The sequence below is a fragment of the Plasmodium falciparum genome (genome assembly GCF_000002765.6).
Source record: "Plasmodium falciparum 3D7 genome assembly, chromosome: 11".
NCBI lineage: Eukaryota > Apicomplexa > Aconoidasida > Haemosporida > Plasmodiidae > Plasmodium > Plasmodium falciparum.
In genome coordinates, this window is record NC_037282.1 from 1,398,298 (window position 1) to 1,420,000 (window position 21,703).

Sequence of the window (21,703 nt, forward strand, 5' to 3'; positions counted from 1 at the left end):
TTATATTTTTCACATGAACTTTACATTTTTTATTAAAATGAATTTTTACTTAAAAATAAATTAAGACAAAACAAAAGGCAGAAAAAAAAAAAAAAGAAAAAAAAAAAGAAAAAAAAAAAAAAAAAAACAATATGTTTTTATAAATAGATAATTTTTTTTTTTTTTTTTTTTTTTTTTTTTCATGGGTTTCATAAGATATATGGAAATATTGCCTTCCTATTCCTAAAAGATTTTATGAGAAAAATTTAATATAATAATAAAAAATTTACAAATGAGTATAGAACAAAAAAGAATTTATATATATTTTGTATGCTAAATATTATAATATATATGTTTACCTTGGGTAGTTAGGAAATTCCCTTTTATAATTTTTGTGTTTCTTAAGAGCCCATATGGTCATTTGTGTGGTAGCAACAAAGCTAAAAACATAACCTATAAAAAGAAAAAATATATAGACATATATATTATATATATATAAATTTTTAAATATGTAACATTTGAATAATAATATTTTGAATTTCATTTTTTTTTTTTTTTTTTTATTATCTTACCTGTCAATGTATTTGTAATTAATGAAAATATAATCCATATTAATGATTCATAAAAATAGTTGGCACATGATATATGATTAAAGCCATAACCATGAGGTATCCCTCTATTTTTGGTACCTTCGGGAAAAAAAATATATATATATATATGATATCATAACATAATTTATTAACCTAATAAACCTCTTTTAGTATTTCAACATTTCAATTTTTTTTTTTTTTTTTTATATTATGTTTTACCTCGTGGTCTTAAATTTCTTAATATCAAGTGGCATTTTAAATTGAGGAATTCTAAAATCTGCACCATACAAATAAGTTCAAACATGTTGCACATATATATGTATATATATATATATATATATTATATGTATATAATATGTTAAAGAAGGCGATAAAATTTAATTTATTGTTATAAATTTTATATATTTTTTCTTTTTATATATATAATTACTAATAACACAAAAAAAAGGCCGTAAACCCAATATGGTTTGGATTCAATATCATACGGCTTATATAATGGATGAAATAAATAGTACCCAATGCTAACACCACATAATATCCTATAGAAGAAAAAAAAAAAAAAAAAAAAAAAAAAATATATATATATATATATAAATGAATGTATACACGTATAATATATATATATATATATATATATATATATATATATATATATGTCATTATACGTATTAAAATTATTTATGTGGCTTTATAAGTTCTTATTACCAATAATGACCACAATTTATGGGAACCCTAATTATTGGCATGGTAGCATTACTAAATCGATGAATAAACAAAGATTCAAACTCTCTTTTTATAAAATGAAATAACAAAAACCATAGGGAAAATCTGAGAAAATTAAATATATATAAAATATGAAGATATATTACAATTTCATGTAAATGTAATATAATAATAAAAAAAAAAAAATAAATATATTACATTTGTATAATATGCTTATTCTTATTTGTGTGTGAATACACATATTTATCACAAAAATAAAAAAAGGGGAAAATAATAATTGGTCCCAAATATTCTATAACATAAACTAATCGCCACGATATTTGTACCCCTATAATAAAAAATAAATAAATATAAATATAAATATATATATATATATATATATTTTTATAATAATTAATACACTTATTATTAATTCTTTTCACACATGTTTTACCTAGATCTTTAAATATTAATATATCACTGTCTTTTATTCCATTTTCATTTAATGTCCCACTTATTAATGTTTTTCCAGCGGCTTTAAAAAGGTAAAATTTTATGTATTATATATGGAAATATATTTACTCCGTTATGCACATATATATATTTATATATATATATATATATTTATATTTATTTATTTATCAAAATTAAATATATAAAAAAAAAAAAATTCATATTTCTTTTTTTTTTTTTTTTTTTTTTTTGCGTATTAGTTATTATTTACCTGAATCTAAATTCCATTTTTGCCTTTCTGGATAATAATGATCTAAAAAATTTTTTTTAAAATAAATAAAATAATATATATACATTATATCTCCTTTTATAAAGACAATAATTTATAAATTTAAATTGTCAACTTATATGTTAATTATATAAATATATACATATATATTTTTATATGTACTTATAAATTTAAATTTATTTTTTTACATTTTTTGTAATAAATTTCTTTAAATTGATCAACAGTTGTTGAAGGACTCAAATCAAAACAGTCTATATATTTTCCATTTCTCTTTTTTAATATTACTTTCATTGTTTTCTTTTTCTTTTCTTTTTCTTTTTTCTTTTTTCTTTTCTTTTTTCTTTTTTTTTTTCTTTTCTTTTTTTATTTGAGCTTTTATTGTTATTTTCTTAAAACCTATTATATTATATTTCAATTTTTTTTTTTTTTTATAATTCTATAATAATTATTTATTTGTAACATATACCCATATGCATCCTTTATTTTATTATATTTACATAATTAGAATATAATTAAGGAGAAAGCATAATATATAATAATAATAATATATATATATATAATAAAATAAAATAATAAATAAATAAATGAATTAATATAAATTATATATTCATATATAAAGATATATACTTTGTAAAATATATTTAAATATATATTATATAACAAAAAGTACTTATAAGAAATATATATTGAAAAAAAATACGTATGTAATTATACATATATTTATATATATTATTATTTTGTATAATTTATTCATATTTCTTTCTCCTCATACATCCACATGTACATTAATTTCTTTTTCCTTATATATTTTATAATTTTTCATTTTGTATACATTATTTATTAATATTGTGAATTTATTTTTATATATATTTTTATATTTAAAGATTCTCTGTTTCATAACAAATTTATTATTTAATCATAATATATTATATATGTGTATTATATATATATATATATATATATATATATATATTATATATATATGTAAATGTATTTTTTAATATTTTTCTGTATTTTATTAATTTCAATATACATATTAAATATGAGTGCAATATATATATATATAAAAAAAAAAAAAAATTAAGGCATATTATATTATATAAATATATATTTATATATATAATACAAATTATTTTAATATTATATATATGCATGATAAAATATATATTTCATATATGTAATATATATTATTATGAATATATATAAAAATATATATTTATTATAAAAACTGCAATATTATAAATAAATAATATACAATAAAACAAAAAATATATATAATATATATATATATATATATATATATATAATATAATATGTATATAATATTATATACATATACTTATATATTTATAAATATTATATTAAATACACGAATATCAAAACAAAATAAAAAGTAAAAAAAAAAAAAAAAAAAACACATTAAAAAAAATTATATATATAATTATAAAAAGAAAAAAAAAAAAAAAATTATATTCCAAGAAAAAAATATTAAAATTCATATGACCATCATATTTTTTTAAACAATAACAAATTCTAAAAACAAAACACATTATAATTTTACAAATTAGAAAGATTTTTTTTCTTTTTAAGAGAATTAGCTAATGAAAAAAAAAGAAAAAAGAAAAATCATAAAAAAAAAAAAAAAAAAAAAAAAAAAAAAACATTTGGTACATTTTTATATTTTTAAACGATTTGTTCTTATGTATACCCCGTGTTTGTATCTCACCAGAATTTGTGTTATTATAATCAAAATTATAGTGAAATATAAAATATGGTAATAAAAATTTTGGAATATATAACGAATAATGTTTTGTGATATTTTTATAATATTACTTTTATAGACTTATGTTTTTATTATATTATAACGAAAATAGAAAAGGTATAAATTTTGATTCGTATTAATACTGGATTCTTTTTTTTTCTCTTTTTAAATTTTGGAGAAAAAAAAAAAATTTGTGCTAACGAATTCTTATATTTACTTTCCTTCCCTATGATTTAATTTCTATTAAAAGAATAAATCATTTTGTGTTCAAATAGAAGGAATAATTTTTAGAACATTAAATACTCTTATACTTTAAATTATTGTATTGTAAAAAAAAAAAAAAAAAAAGTAAATATTCTAAATATATTTCATCACTAATATTTTTTTTTATCTATGTAACACATAAAAGAAAAAATATTTCGATTTAATTAAAATGAAGTTTACCTTCTTTCATAGTGTATTTTTTATTTGTTTAAAAGAGGAAAAAAATAAAAAAAATAAAAGTATATTAAGAAAAAATAATATAAATAAAAGCTATGTCTTTTTTTTTTTTTTTTTTTTTTTTTTTTATTTAATTATAACAATTTAAAATATATTTATATATTACATTTTGATAAAATATTAATTTTCTTTTATTTTAATATATTTTACATTTTATATTTTTTCTGAATAAGACAAATATAAAATAAATATATATATATTATACATACATAATACATATAATATTTTTCTTTTATTTTAAAGAAATATATATTATAAATATTTTTAGCATGCGTATTACAAAAAAAAAAAAAAAAAAAAAAAAAAAAAAAATTCATATAATCTCTTTTTCTCATAAAATCTTAAAAAAGTATTAAGTCTCTTAAATATAAATAATATTCTTTTTTACATATAAAAAGAATAATATTATATATTTTCATAAAAAAAAAAAAATATTATATTTTTTTATTTTTTTTTTAAATATAACAAAATATAAGAAAAAAAAAAGAAAAAAAAAAGAAAAAAAAAAGAAAAAAAAAGAAAAAGAAACATACCTTATACATGAGAAAAAATGATTAATAAATTATATATTTTTTTTTTTAAATTAGAAATAAATATAATATATATATATTTTTTATTGATATGTGTTAATATATGAAGTACACAATACACACTAATTATATATAAATATTATAAATTGATATAATATTCATGTTAACACTTTTTTTTTCGTACATATATTATATATATATATATATATTCATTTATTCATTTTATTTTTTATATTTTGAAAAAAAAATGTAAAGACGAATATATTTTTTTTTTTTTTTTTTTTTTGTAAAAATAATGTGTTGTGAGGATCAATTATAACCTCACCACCAGTGTTACAATTTGAATATATAAAAAGCATATGTTTTTTTTTGTAAATTTTTTTTTTCTTTATATGTATTTATATGTTATATCATAAAAGAAATCCTTATAAATATCTATCTATCTCTATATATATATATAATATTATTAATATATAATTTTTTAGTATCTTTAAATAGTAGCAACAATATAATGTATAATTTAATTTTTTAAGTTAAATTTTTTGTGAAAAATAAATAAATTTTTAAATTATTTATTGAATACTAATAGAATTTTTTTTTTTTTTTTTTTTTTTTTTTTTTTTTTTTTTACATTTTATCTTTTTAAGTTTGTTAATGTATTTATATGTGATATATACGAATTTGGTTTATCTACATTTGAAATATTAACAGGTATGAATCTTAGTATAAATGTGCTAACTATTTTATTATTATTATTATTATTATTTTGTTTTAAAATTTAACTGGTGTTAAAAGAAAAAATATGGTTGATAGTGAATTTCACGATGTTCTAGATACAACATATGAAATTGTATCAAATCGTATATTAAATATAAATGAGAAATGGAAAAATAAATCATTCAACAATTCCAACATGAAAAATATTCTGGAAGAAAGAAATGATGGTAATGAGTATTATATATGTTGTGTTGATATATGAAATTTGTGTTTTATATCTTTGTAAAAAGAACCTAAAATATAAACATATATATATATATATATATATATATATATATATATATATGTATATATGATATTTACCTATTGATTAATTTATTATTTTATATATATATATATATTTTTTATTTTATTTTTTTTTTGTAAGATGGAAATCATCATATATTTAGTACACACGATATTATGAAGAATAAGAATGTATACCCTAATGATAGTAGAAGGATATCTACAAATAACATTTCAAGGAGCGAATCTAGAAGTTCGAAAGTTGGCTTATATAATAATATTAGTGATAGCTTATCTAAACTTAAAACAATAATTAATTATGATAAGGATGAAAAAAGGAGTAATGAAAAGACAGAAAAATGTAATACAAATATAGAAGAAGACATGAATATGTTAAAAGAATATAATACAAAAATTGAAGACATGAATATGTTAAAAGAATATGATATAAATAAAAAATTAAATATAAAAGAAACATCAGAAAATGAATATACAAAAAATGATGATAAATATAATAATAGTACTAATAGTAATGGTTATAATAAGGAAATTGAATTTTTAAAAAATATTGCTAAGGAACATTCTTTAAAAAAAATAGAAAAGAATATAAATCTTTTATTAAAGTGTGATAGTGATAATAATGATAATTTAGAATTTAAAAAGAATAACGTACATTTAAATAATAATGATTACAGGAGTGAAGATCTTTTTCATGATAATCGTGTGAATAATCAAAACAATTTAAAAGATATTATAAAAGATTATATTATACATGATGATAATATTATGATAGAAAGTAATAATGATAATAGAAATGATAAAAATTGTTTTAAAAATACAAATCCATATAATGAGAGACATATAATTGTTGATAAAACAAATAAAAATGGTAATAATAATAATATCAATAGTAATAGTAATAATTTTGATTCCATATCAAATATTAATAAAAAAATTAGCTATCCCATAAATATGAATTATTCCAATAGTGAAGACAAAACATTAAATCAAATTAATTTAGATATGTCTATTCTATCATCAGATAGTTTAAAAAATGCATATAGTTTCTATTCGTTAAGTGAAAAAAATAACTCTAACAACATAGGGATGAATAGTCATAAAAATAATATGAATGAATATAGGGATGTAATAGATGAAGATATAAACATTAGTAAGTTTTCTAATATATCAAATTTACATGATTCTGAAATGAATGATAATAATGAATTTAATTCCTTATGCTCATTTAATAGCAGCTCTAAATGTGTAAAAGATGAAATGATAACACAATTTGTAGGAAATAGAAAATATGTAAAGACGATGGATATGGCAAATGATAATTACATGAAAAATAGTATAGAACAGCATTCTATAAACATGGAATCAAATCATTTTAAAAATCAAAAAATAAATTCTGGAAAAGAAGATGCTAATAATGATAACCTTAATAGTTCACATATATTAAATAATAATAAAGGAATTGGACAAAATGTTAGTAATTTATCAGATTATTTATATTCGATTAAGAAACAAGAAAGTATGAATAACCTTTCGAATAATGAAGCGTTAAATAATATCAATGTAACTAATAATAATGGTAGTAGTAATAATAATAAACATAATAGTAATGTATATAAAACTAGTCAATATGTATATAATCCAAATGATAATATAAATAATATGAATCATCAATTGAATTTATCTTATATGAAGAATAGTAACAATTTGAACACGTCAAATGGTTTTAAAAAAATACCAAAAAATAAAAACATCATCTCCAATATCGATTTTGATAATAACATTTTCAAAAGTTATATTAAAGAAAATGTTGTAAAGAATCAAGAAAGTAATATAAATCACCAACACGTAGAGAAAAATTATACAAACGATGAGATAAATATAAAAAATAATAATATTGAAAATAATACGCAAAATACAACTTGCAACAATTTTATAAATACAAATGATGATATTATAAATAAAAAAAAAATTAAAGAAATTTATAAAAAAATCGATTCTATATCTTTATTGAATGATCTTAGTTTAAATAAATTAGAAAGTCTAAATAGTAGTATAATGGATAGATATACGAAAAATAATTATGAGGAAAAATTTCTTGATGATGTAATATTAGATGATAGTATTTTTGCTACATCGAATGAATTACTTCAACATAGTAACTATACAACAACTAATCATATTTTTGATAATAATAATAATAATAATAATAATATTAATCAGAAGGAGAAGGATCTATTTCAAAATGATTATAACAAAGAAACATATAATAATAATATTATGCTATCTGAAAATAATGCAGAAAATCTCTTCAAAATTTCATATAGTTGTAACGACTTAGTGTTAGGAAAAAATAATGAAATAATCCTAGACAGAAATGTGGAAAATAGTAAAACAGAACAATATGAAGAATATCAAAACAAAGAAGATATAATAAAGTTATACCATAAAGATGACAATATTATTATAGATAATAATTATAATGATGTGAACATAAAAAAAGACTGTCACTTAAAAATGGATAATCAAGATAATATCAAAATAAATAAAAGTCAAGATTCTAAAAAAAACAAACCTATTAATAATAACGAATGTAATGTAATTCACAATAAAAACTTTAAAATAAACGAAATAGATCATTTTAAAGAAGAAAATACATTAAATTATGAAAGTAAAAATATAATAAACACTTGTAAGGATAATTTAGAAGGTGATGAAAATAATATTAATAATATAAATGAATTAAAGAATAATTCTTTACAATTTGATAAAAATATATTATTAAAAAATACAATGAGTCTTCAAAAAGATTATTCCAATATAAAAAATCGGAAAGCAAACACATCAAATATTGATAATATAAATAAATATACCTCTAATAATATATCAAATAAAAGTGATATATTTATAGATAATAATAATAAATCAAAAAGCTATAACAAAACAGATATCATAAATATTTTTTCAAAAAATAAGTCGAATGATGAAGATACGTTTTCGAAATGTTTTACATATAAAGAACATTTAAGTAATTATAACAAAAATGATGAAAACCTATTTACAACATTTTCAAATGCTTTCCATATACCAAAAATAAATAATAATATAAAAAGTACACATAATGATATATTAAACATATCCAATAAATATTATAATAAAAATAATACCACAAATAAAACAAATATAGATATATTTCAAAATAAAAATTCACTTGATATGCCAGAAACAAATTTGATTAAAGAAAAACAACAGTTCATAAAAACAGATATGTCATCATATGATAATAGCATAAAAAATGATAATAGTCGTGATATAAGAGAGAACATAGATTGTTCTGTTAAAAATGAATATCAAAGTTTCAACAAAAATATGTCAAATGGAAATTTAGGTAGTATGAATGTATCCCCTTGTAATCATATGTATAATGAAAATAATGATATAATAAATATTAGTAAATATATAGAACATCGAATAAGAAAAAATGCGGAGGAAAATACGATGAAGAACAATATTAATGAAGATACATCGTCAAAAGATTTTAATTGTTTTTCTAATAATGAAAAAAAAAAAAATTTTACTACAAATAATATTCTTGTTCCAACAAATATGAACATGAATAAGATAGAGAATAAAATGAATGATTTATCATATGATCAGTCACATAGAGGTATAAATAATAAAAAATATAATGATAATAATGAAGTGGATAATAATGAAGTGGATAATAATGAAGTGGATAATAATGAAGTGGATAATAATGAAGTGGATAATAATGAAGTGGATAATAATGAAGTGGATAATAATGAAGTGGATAATAATGAAGTGGATAATAATGAAGTGGATAATAATGAAGTGGATAATAATGAAGAGCATAATAATGAAGAGCATAATAATGAAGAGCATAATAATGAAGAGGATAATAATGAAGAGGATAATAATGAAGAGCATAATAATGAAGAGGATAATAATGAAGAGCATAATAATGAAGAGGATAATAATGAAGAGGATAATAATGAAGAGCATAATAATGAAAAGGATAACAATTCTTATAATAAAGAGTATAATATCCTTTTTGATAAAAAGAATATTTCAAATCTTAATGATAATAATATATTCTCTTTATCAAAAAATAATACACACAGCCTGAACATATCATCTTCGAATATATCTCCTACAAATGTAAGAAATAATTTAAATGACAATTTGTATAATTATTCGTTTGATAATAAACATAATAATGAAAGTAAAGGAGAATTTAATTATTCATCTTATCAAAATGAAATAAAATATAGTAATATGAATAGTATGGCTGAAATGTTCAGTTTTGGTGTTCATAATAATTCCTCTGTTTTTTTTTTTGATAACTTAAACAATTATTCTATGAACGAAAATTGTGACAATTCACTAAAAAATTTTGTTTTTAAGGATGATGCTTTAATATTAAAGGAAAAAGATGAAATTATAAAAAATAACACGATAAAAAAGGAAAATATAAAAGAAGAAAATATAAAAGATGATATAATAAATGATGACATGATAAATGATGACATGATAAATAATGACATGATAAATAATGACATGATAAATAATGACATGATAAATGATGATATGATAAATGGTGATATGATAAATGATGATATGATAAATGGTGATATGATAAATGGTGATATGATAAATGGTGATATGATAAATGGTGATATGATAAATGGTGATATGATAAATGGTGATATGATAAATGGTGATATGATAAATGATGATATTTCGTTCGAAAATAATTATAAAAATATGAATAATTTAAAAACAATACCTTTAAATGAGGTTAAAAATTTAATAATGTCTTCTAATATGAATAATAACGATATACCATACTTCAATGAATACAATGAATATCATTCAAACAATAATTATATTTTTAATCAAAACATTGTCAATAATTCTGTGCATGAAATATTATCACATAAAGAGAAAATAATAAAAAGTGATATAACAAATAAGTATCATTTTGAGAGAAATGAAATTATAAATTCTGACGCAAAAATGATAGTCAAACAACAAAATAAAAGTATAAATAGTTACTTAGAGGATAATAAAAAAAAAAATTATCACAACAAAAATGACAACAATGAAGATGATAAAAAGGGGTTTTCTAACAACATATTGGAAGGGTATAACCATATGAACAATCATAAAAATAATAATCATAATGAAAATGATAATAATGAAAATGATAATAATAATAATAATGTTCTTAATAGTAATAATCATAATAACTGTAAAGGTACACGAGATAAAAAAATTGTTCGAAAGAAATCAACCAGCGAAATAGCTAGCGATATATTAGAAACATGCAGTACTAATTATTCTTTTGAAAGAAGCGAAAAAGCATTTGAGCGAAATGAACACGTTTTAAAAAAAGATTCTCTTATATTCAGAAAGGAAGAAAATAAAGATCATACGGTAAGACAAAAAAAAAATTCGATAGAGGAATATAATACACCAATGGAAGTTAAAATAAACTCAAAGTATAATTCATATTTTATGTCTAGTAAAGATAAACATGTGGTTGAGCAAAATAATAATTTAAGAAATAATTCTTTAATAATTCACAATTCTACGAATGAACAGCAAAATGTATCACCAAATTTTCAAAATTATCAAACCTTTGATTATTCTGATGATAAGAATAAACCTTTTAATGAGAAGAGTAATATGGGGAATAATTTTCAAACATATTATAATCATGATAATAATAATAATAATAACAAGAACAACAATAATAATAACAACAACAACAATAATAATAATAACAAGAACAACAATAATAATAATAATAATAGTAATAGTAATAAACAAAATGGAGGGGACGATATTGATAAAACGCCTAAACAAAATTCATCTTATAGAAATAGCCAGACAAATCATAACATTAACATGGTTCAAGATGATGATGATAATAATATATCACGAATAATATATAAAGAGTATGATAATACATATATGAATAGGAATGATCAAAATAATGACTGTAAGGAAAATTATACGAACAAACATTTTAATAATAATAATAATAATAAACTTATGTATATACCAAATGATGTTTTAAATAAATCTGCTCAACAACAATATAATAATAATATGAATTACATAAATTGTAAGGATAATAAGAATGACAATAATGATAAGAATATGCTGAATATAGATCAAAATCAAAATAACTTCCATAAAAATATAACAATGTTTCCTATGTATAAAAATGAAGTAGAAAAAAATTTTATTCAGGTTAATGAACCATTTGCATATGATAATAGGGTAATAGCTTTTGGTAAATATCCAACTGATTCATCTAAAGAAATACATAGAAAGGGATCCATTACTTATGTGAACAATAATTTTGATAACAATATATTTAATAATAATAAGCATGATAAGAATGTGGTGAATGCTATTTATAATATTAATGAACAAAAAGAAAAAGAAAAGGAAAAAAATTATATAAACGATAAGAATATGGGTAAACAAAGATCTCAAGATTATTTAAGAAATGATATGAATAATATGAATAATATGAATAATATGAACAATATGAATAATATGAATAATATAAACCATATAAATAATATAAACCATATGAATAATATGAATGATATGAATAATATGAATGATATGAATAATATGAACAATATGAATAATATGAATAATATAAACCATATGAATAATATGAATAATATGAATAATATGAATGATATGAATAAACAAAATAGTAAACATAATGTCTTAGGTATAAATGCGCATATTTTAAATAATATTGAATCTCATCATGAAGATAAGAATAATTATAGTGAACAAGAAACTGAAAAGTATAATTTTTATAAAAACAATTATGTTGATGAAAATTATCAAAAACATTATTCTACATATTATGCTAAGGAAGAAATTGTCTCATCAAATTTTAGAAATAATATGAAGACATTAGATAAAAATTTTTTTAATAATAGAGGACAAAATGGTATAAGTATAACTAAAAATTATGAACCAAATTTAACTTTTAAAAATGATATATATGTGATTCAAAAAGGAAATATGAAAGAAAATGAAAAACACATTTGTAATGAGCAAGAATTTGTTCAAATGCAACAAAATGACGTTTATGATAAAAATGAAAAAGAAATCTTTAATAATAATAATAATTATTATTATAATAATTATAATAATAATATTAATAACAATTATAATAATAATATTAATAACAATTATAATAATAATATTAATAACAATTATAATAATAATATTAATAACAATTATAAATGTGTGCCTAATAATAATGATTATCAGGACAAGTTTGACGTTCCAGAGTATTACGTAAAAAATAATAATATTATATATTATGAAGATAATAAATTTGTTCACAAAAAATATAATAATCAGACATACAACAATATGACTGAACAAAATCATTATGATAATAATGCAGGAAATTATTACTTAATGAACAAAGAAAAGAATACAAATTTTGGTTTTTGTAATAATAGGAAGGGGGATATGATATCACCATATCCTGTAAAGGATGATCATACAAATTTTTCTTATGATAAAATGAGAAAAAAAAATAATAATAATAACAATAATAATATTAATGATGATTGTAATGATGATTGGGTTGATGATTATGCAAGTAAAAATAAAAATGCTGTTAATAATGGACACATAAAAAGTTTACCTTTAAAAAAATTTCATACCGACTATGAAAATTGTCGTATGAATTGTAGTGTATATAAAGACAGCCCACATTATGAATTAGAATATTCTGATGGTAATTACGTGAACAGAAAATATGACGAAACCGATAATAACATGAGAAAATATAACACCATCAAGGGACATATAAAAAGTGCTAATGTTACAGAAGGTAATATAACAAAAGGTAATAATATGAAAGAAAATGTAAAAATTGGTAATATGACTAATCCTCATATTAAAACTAGTAATAAAGAGAATATTATACGAACATCTAATGATAGTAATAAAAGCATCAATAGTGATAATCTTCAAATGTTATATGATTTATATGATGAACATTATGAAATTTTAAGAAAAGAAAAAAATGGTGATGTCCTAAATAAAATAATGGATGTAATGATGAATATACAAAATGATTTGAAGGATGTAAAATATAAATTGTCAAAAAAAAAGAAAAATGAAGAGAAAGAGAAGATGGAAAATGATGAAAAGGAAGCAAAGAGGGAAAAGGAGAAAAAAGAAGAAAGGAAAGAAAAGGAAAGAATAGAAGAAAGGAAAGAAAAGGAAAGAACAGAAGAAAGGAAAGAAAAGGAAAGAAAAGAAGAAAGGAAAGAAAAGGAAAAAAAAGAAGAAAAAAACGAAAAGGAAAAAAAAGAAGAAAAAAACGAAAAGTTAAGCGGAAAGAAAAGGGACAAAGAAAATGAGAAAGAAAAAGAAAAGAAGAAAGACAAAGAAAAGAAGAAAGACAACGAAAAAAAGAAAGAAAACGAAATAAAAAAAGAACAACAAAAAAGGAAAGAAAACGAAATAAAAAAAGAACAACAAAAAAGGAAAGAAGAAGAAAGAGAAAAGGAAGGATATATGGTTAAAAAGAAAGAAAAAAATAAAGTTAAAGAAAAAGAAAGAAAACATGAAGATGAAGAATATTATAATCCAAATTATTTAACAAGAAATATAAAATCTGCAGAAGACGAAAATATATTAAGCGAATCAATATTTGTAAACAGAAGACATTTAGATGAAAATGCAAAGAAAATAAAAAACTTGGAAGAAGAAAGGAAAAAATTATTAAAATATAATGAGAAAGAAAATTATAAAAGTATGGACAATAGTACAAATAGTATAGAAGAAGATGAGTTATATAATAAACAATATATGAATAGGAAGGATTCTAATATTTTGAAGAAAAAAACCTTTGATGAAAATAAATATAGTAATCAGAACAATGTTATAAATAAAACAAATTACGATAATGGTTATAATAATGGTTCTACTAAAAAGTTCCACATGGATGATAATTCTTCAAATAATAATCATAATAAAAAAAATAATTCCATGTTAAATAATAATAGTAATAATAATATACCTAGTATTGATCAGCCTCCATCAGATATTATTCATAATAACCATCATAATAATAATAATAATAAGACATCATCAAATAATTATAATAATAATCATAATAGTAATGATAATAATATGTCAGATAATTATTATAATAGTTATCAGAAAAATATTACTAGTGATTTTCCAAAGAATAGTAATTCATATAATAATTATGATAATGTTGAAAAGGAATTATATACAAGTTTTAATTTCGATTTAAAGAATTTAAATTATGAAGATATAGAAGATTCAGTTATTAGCAAATCCAATAGATTATATTTATTTAACAAATTCTTTACATCATTATTTTATGAAGACAATACAAGAACTCATAATTTCATTATGTTTAATATATATAATATAGAACAGAAAAGACAGACACATAAGGTTTCTTTATTTTTAGAAAAGGACTATAGTAATATTTTTCCATATGCATATAATAACTTACTCTTTTATGCATTTGATTGTTATAAATTTTATAGACATATTAAGAGTAAATTTCAAGATACTTATAAAATATATGAAAACTCGACAAGCTGTTTATATATTAATAATAATTATGAAACCAATTTAATAAAACGTCTATTTATGGAAGAAAATAATTATAACCATTGTAAATATTATTTAAATGAAAAGAGGATATTAAAAACATGTACCAAATATTTTATGGATAATTTCCTATCTTTAATTGATAAAAAAATTAATATAAAAAATATTATTCCATATATGAAAAAAAATAATTATGAATTTGATCAAAGGAATCTATATTTTTTTATATCTAATTTTAATTTGATGGATAAAATTTTTAGCGACTCTCATGGATTTGATTGTAACAAAAAGTTTTTTGAACAAAATTGTCCAAATATAAAAAATTATGCTATCTTTTTTAAATATATAAAAGATGCTTCACATTTTTATGATACCCACATTAAAAATAATATTCATGATCACGACAACAACAACAACAACAACAACAACAACAACAACAACAATAATAATAATAATAATAATAATAATAATAATAATAACAATTTTAATGATAAACATAATTGTAATTACAGACTAATTATTGTGGCTTTACATAAAGGTAAAACTTATAATTATGAAAATTCTTCTTTTAATCATTTTATTAATACTTTTGACAAAGAAATATATAATTATTATAATAATTATGACTCCATGTCTTTTGATAATGGTTCAGTCATACTATTCAATTTATCATATGCCGTCCCTTTTTATTATATAGAATATTATAAAGAATTCTAAGAAGGTAAATAATTTACCCATATATATAAATATATACATACATATTTTATGTATATCTTATTTTTTTTAAGTATTTTTTTTTTTTTTTTTTGATGATAATATGGATATATATATATATATATATATATATATTTTTAAGTTTCGTTGACATTAAATTTTTATTTATATTTTATAAATTTTTGTTATAAATGTTTTAAAAACGTGTATTATATTTATAAAAAAAATATTCTTTAAATAGGGGAAAAAAAAAAAAAAAAATCATAATTAGTATGTATTATTCTATTCTTTTTAAAATTATCATTTTAATATATTTATGTAAAAAGAAAAGGCTTCATTGGATTATATAAATAATATTTAATTCTATTAAAAAAATGAGATATGGTAATTTTAATGAGTTGTATATATTATATTTTTTTATTTTTAATTATTTTTTTCCTTCTTTCTTTTTGGTATGTACATTAAGAAAAAAAAATCTAAAATATGTTAGTCATATAAATATATAACTTTAAGTATGTAAAAGGTTGTTACCCCAAAATAGCTCACAAGAGTAGTCTTATTTTAAGATATAGTTCTCCTATAATTGTAAATTATAAAAATTGACTATTTTGGAAATTTTCATGTACATCATATATATATATATATATATAAATATATATGTCTGTAGTTTTTTTTTCTTATGTTCATATTGTGTATTACGAATGGTTTTCTAATTTGTTCTTTTGTGTCTATAAATAATTTTTATACCCAAAAATATTTACATACATACATAAATACACATATATAAATATATATATATATATATATATATTTGTTCCTTTTTGTGATTGTGCAATATTTTGTATTTTTTCTATTTTCTCCATTTTTGTGACATAACTATGCAAACTCTAATAATAATGTTAAATTTTTCTTTCCTATTTTTCTTTTCATATGCTATTTTCTATAAACCTTACCTGTGTAAGAATTCTAAAGGGAAATATCATGACCATTTAATAAGAGATTTCACCCATTCAAAGGATGATTTAATTAATACATGTTTAGAAGTAAATAATGGTCTAACGTATTATGAAGAGTTATTAAAAAATTATAAATATGATACAAATTGTTTAAAATATAAATATATAGGTAATTATGTTTTGGAGAAATATCAAATGAATGAATTTAATTGTTACGAAAAAATTCAAAAAGCTTTATGTAAATTAAATTATATAAATAAAGAAAATGTAGTTGTTGACGTGAAAAACAATAGTGAAGAAAAAAAGGAAAAAAAAGGATATCATTTATGGGAAAATAATTTGAATAGTAAATTTTCTAAATGTCATAATATTAAAAAGTTTTTTGTACATTTAATAAATAGATGTATTAATAATCATGAGGAAGATTCTTTAGTTCATTGTGCTTCGTTTGATTATCAAAAACGTATTATACTGGATGGAGACATATTTTGTAAAAGTTCATTTGAGCAAATTAAAGTAGAACAAAATTTTAATAAAAATTCAATTTATGGTGAAAGTTATAAAAATTATATAACAAAAACAATTTCATTTCAAAATGATGATTTTAATGATTGTTTAAATATGGTGAATATATTTAATAACTGTTCTGTTGTTCAAAATAAGTTATTTAATAAAACTCTAGATATATGTTTATTAGAAAAAAATACACAATTTTGTAATATTCAATTGGAAAAGGTGAACGATCAAAATTATATATATACATGCTCAGATATTATATTGCCTTATTTATTAAGTTTTAATATGCATGAAAATAACAAAACAACGTATGAATTTGATGATGATAACAAATATATCACCAAACAAAAGGATGAAGAAAATCAAAGTTTCACTAACAAAGAACGATGTCATGATATTTATAATTATTTAAAAATACTTAAAGATAATAAAAAAAAAGTATTACAAGAAAAAAAAGTATTAGAACAACATGTCAAAAACATAAATATTATTAATAAATTGTATAAAATTTTACATAATATATTACAAATATTAAAAAATGAAACTGACAAATATAATATAGATATAAAAGAGTTTTTTGAAATTATGGAAAATATTAAATCGAATAAGTTTATTAAAAAACAATATATAATATTAATACTAAATAAAATAAATGAAGAAATAATTCGCTCATATCAAATAATGCTTCATTTCCCTCATCCTATACTGAACAACAATACAATAAATGAAAATATTTCCTTGGTTAATTATATAAAAGAACATGTAAATAATTTTATAAAGTTATACAAAGATATAGCTTCGAATGCAAAGCTTATAAATGAATATATTAAGAAAAACGACCAAAATAATAACACACTTAATGATAATATAAATCTTAATAAAAACATTAGTAATGTTGACAATATGTATCATACAGACAATAAAAAAAATTTTAATAATTTACACAATATGAACCAAATAAATAATGACTTTAATACAAATCACACTAATAATATTCTTAAAGACAAAAATGTGAATGAAATTAACATAGACGAATTACAAAAGTTTAAACAAATATATCATAATATAAACAAATTAATTCAAAAATATACGAAACAAACGAACAATTCCATTTTCAACCTTCCTGTGCCTTCAGTACAAGATTTCAAAAGGGATATTAATAATCACAATACTTTAATTGATCTATATACAGATCAAATATCATTATTAATAAAGAATAACATCTTATCATAAACAAAGTCATACATACATACATATATATATATATATATGTATATGTAAGTATATGTCATAATGCATAAATTTTAAATGTGAATTATATTTTATATTATATAAAATGGAAAAGATAAAATTATATATTGAATTTTTTAATTTTTTAAAAATATTTGATTAAAAAAGAAATTTAGAAAAAAAAATTAAAGAAAAAAACAAACAAAAAAAAAAATTCTTGAAAATAATATAAAAAGAATAATTAAAAGAAAAAATTATAAAAATAATATATATGTAATTATAGAAAATATGAAAATAATAGAATGTGAACTATTTCTATAGCTATATCCTCTTCTAGAATCTTTACTAGAGGTATTATTTTTCAGCAATTGTACAGAAGTATCATTTTTAGGTGGTGTACCATTTTTTGTTTCATTTTGTTGAGGATTATTTTCAATAGGCGTCTGTGGAATGGTTTGTTGAGTTAATTGTTGAGTTGTTTGTTGATTTGTTTGTGGTAATGTAGCTGTAGGATATATTTCATTTTCTATAATGTCGTTCGTTTTGGCACAATCAATTTTTACATAAAAAAAGTAGTTTGCCACATTATAACCAGGGTCGCTGGTTATGTTAATCATAATATTTGAGGTATTTAGGGCATTGTAAATTTCAGGAATAAATAATCGCCTAAACAAAAAAAAAAAAAAAAAAAAAAAAAAATTACAAATAAGTATATATATAAATATATATATATATTTATATTTATATGAATGCTCCGTTCTTATAAAAAGAAAATATATAGGTTTTGCACATATATTTATTTTTTCAACTTTGTCGTTTTTTTTTTTTTTTATGATTATATATATTTTTTAATTTTAATATTACTGATATAATACCAAACTCTGAGTTGCGTGTATATTGTAGGTTTTAATTTCTGCAATATTTAAAGGACATGGTAATAAAGAATTACATTCATTAGCTAACTGTTCAGTTGGTTTTAATGAATCGATATTGATATTGTTAAAATTTATGGATATTTTTAACGGATTATTGTTATTGTCTTCCACAAATTTTGTTGTATATAAATATAAATTTGCTAACCTAAACAAACGTTTTGATACCTCATTTTTGTCTAGCCAAAAAGTAAAATAAAAAAAAAAAAAAAAAAAAAAAAAAAAAAAAAATATATATATATATATATATGTGGTGTTATCAGCTAGCTATACAATATACAAAAATATGCATATATTAATAATATATATATATATATATATTTATACCTTTGTTTGGTAAATCTTTGGTAGCCAATTTAAATTTATTTAAATCCGGTAAACATTTTGAAAAGTCCAATGTTGTTTTGTCCCAAGTAAAAGGTATATTTACTAAATTGTTTTTATTCAGAAGCTATAATAAAAAAAAAGAAAAAAAAAAAAAAAGGAGAATATATAAAAAATTGAATATATATATATATATATATATATATATAATTTTTTTTTTTTTAACCTGTAAGGAATCGACATATCCTGATGCTATATAAGTATTATCAACATTTAAAGTTTTTATACTTGCACACTGATCTTTTGGACTACTTGAAAATGGACAATTGCCACAATATAATACATTTGAGCAGTCTACAAAAATATATAAATATATATATATATATATATATATACTTATAATATGTATATTTTCCATATTTATTACAAAATTATATTCTATGTATTTTTTCTTTCTTCTCATATAATTGTATACCAGTTAGGGGTATCTTATCATTATTTTGACTATTTATAGAAGTACAGTTAATAGAACTACAAATCATTTCGCTTGTATTAAATTTATTATTATTTTCAAATAAATTGGAAAAAATAGAAGAACTATTGTTTAGCATAATAGAATTTTGAATAGTTCCATTATTTGTATTATTATTAACAACATTTTGATTATTGTTAATACCATTTTGATTTTGTCCGCTGATAGCTGCACCTGTTAATGCAGAAGCACCAAGAAGAATATTACTAGCATTTACATTATTGTTATTATTCATGTTATTATTAATGTTATTATTCATATTGCTATTATTCACATTAATATTATTCATGTTGTTATTATTCATATTGTTATTATTCATATTGTTATTATTCATATTGTTATTAATCATATTGTTATTATTCACATTATTATTATTCACATTATTATTATTCACATTATTATTATTCACATTATTATTATTCACATTATTATTATTAACATTGTTATTATTCATATTATTGCTTCCATCGTTTGAAAGAGTACCTTGAGATTTATGTTTTATGTGTCTGTGTTTTTTTTTCGTGTTATTATCATCTACATTGTCATTATTGTCTTCATCAACATTTTCATTTGTATTATTTACTTTCCCATTATTATTTGATCCTGATTTTTTAAAAGGGTTATATTTAGATAAATTTTGTTTCATCCTTGCAGTAAAACTTTGATTTCCATTTTGTGAAATATTATTAAAAGCTGCAGGTTGTATAGATGCCATATTATAAAATCTATTCATATTATTATTATTATTGTTGTTATTATTATTATTATCGTTATCATCGTCGTCGTCGTCATTATCTCCTTCATCATCATTATCGTCATCGTCATCACTTGATCTCTTTCTAAGCAATTCTTGAAAAGATAATTTAGCGTTGTTGTCTAAAGGCGTATCAGGAACCTTATCTAAAACTACAGAATTATCATAGTTTTTTTTATATTTAAAAGAGTTAATTGTATCAGATACTTTATATCCTAAATCATTCACATGTATAGATGTGCATACA

General features: G+C 19.1%; 4 protein-coding genes across 4 annotated transcripts in view; 2 read left to right on the plus strand and 2 right to left on the minus strand.

Annotated features, from left to right (window-relative positions):
- Positions 1-188: 188 nt before the first annotated feature.
- PF3D7_1135900 (3-oxo-5-alpha-steroid 4-dehydrogenase, putative) lies at positions 189-2,304 on the minus strand (the record flags this gene model as incomplete). The annotated part of the gene is made up of 10 exons (XM_001348005.2): positions 189-222; positions 339-432; positions 552-668; positions 789-846; positions 1,000-1,108; positions 1,275-1,397; positions 1,491-1,620; positions 1,726-1,806; positions 1,996-2,037; positions 2,202-2,304. The coding sequence occupies 10 exons, from the start codon at positions 2,302-2,304 to the stop codon at positions 189-191; spliced, it is 891 nt and encodes a 296-aa protein (XP_001348041.2).
- A 3,304-nt stretch (positions 2,305-5,608) lies between these two features.
- Positions 5,609-16,215, plus strand: PF3D7_1136000 (conserved Plasmodium protein, unknown function; the record flags this gene model as incomplete). The annotated part of the gene is made up of 2 exons (XM_001348006.1): positions 5,609-5,750; positions 5,951-16,215. 2 exons carry the CDS (start codon positions 5,609-5,611, stop codon positions 16,213-16,215), a joined length of 10,407 nt encoding a protein of 3,468 aa, XP_001348042.1.
- An 893-nt stretch (positions 16,216-17,108) lies between these two features.
- PF3D7_1136100 (conserved Plasmodium protein, unknown function) lies at positions 17,109-18,917 on the plus strand (the record flags this gene model as incomplete). The annotated part of the gene is made up of 1 exon (XM_001348007.1): positions 17,109-18,917. One exon carries the CDS (start codon positions 17,109-17,111, stop codon positions 18,915-18,917), a length of 1,809 nt encoding a protein of 602 aa, XP_001348043.1.
- A 251-nt stretch (positions 18,918-19,168) lies between these two features.
- The window catches only part of PF3D7_1136200 (conserved Plasmodium protein, unknown function), a gene marked incomplete at both ends in the record, with an annotated part of 2,606 nt that continues 71 nt past the window's right edge, over positions 19,169-21,703 (minus strand). Inside the window, 5 exons of the mRNA XM_001348008.1 lie at positions 19,169-19,580; positions 19,779-20,025; positions 20,174-20,297; positions 20,397-20,524; positions 20,646-21,703. The exon at positions 20,646-21,703 is cut by the window's right edge and continues 71 nt beyond it. Of these exons, the coding sequence (XP_001348044.1) occupies positions 19,169-19,580; positions 19,779-20,025; positions 20,174-20,297; positions 20,397-20,524; positions 20,646-21,703 (1,969 nt within the window). The remainder of the gene's footprint in view (positions 19,581-19,778; positions 20,026-20,173; positions 20,298-20,396; positions 20,525-20,645) is intronic.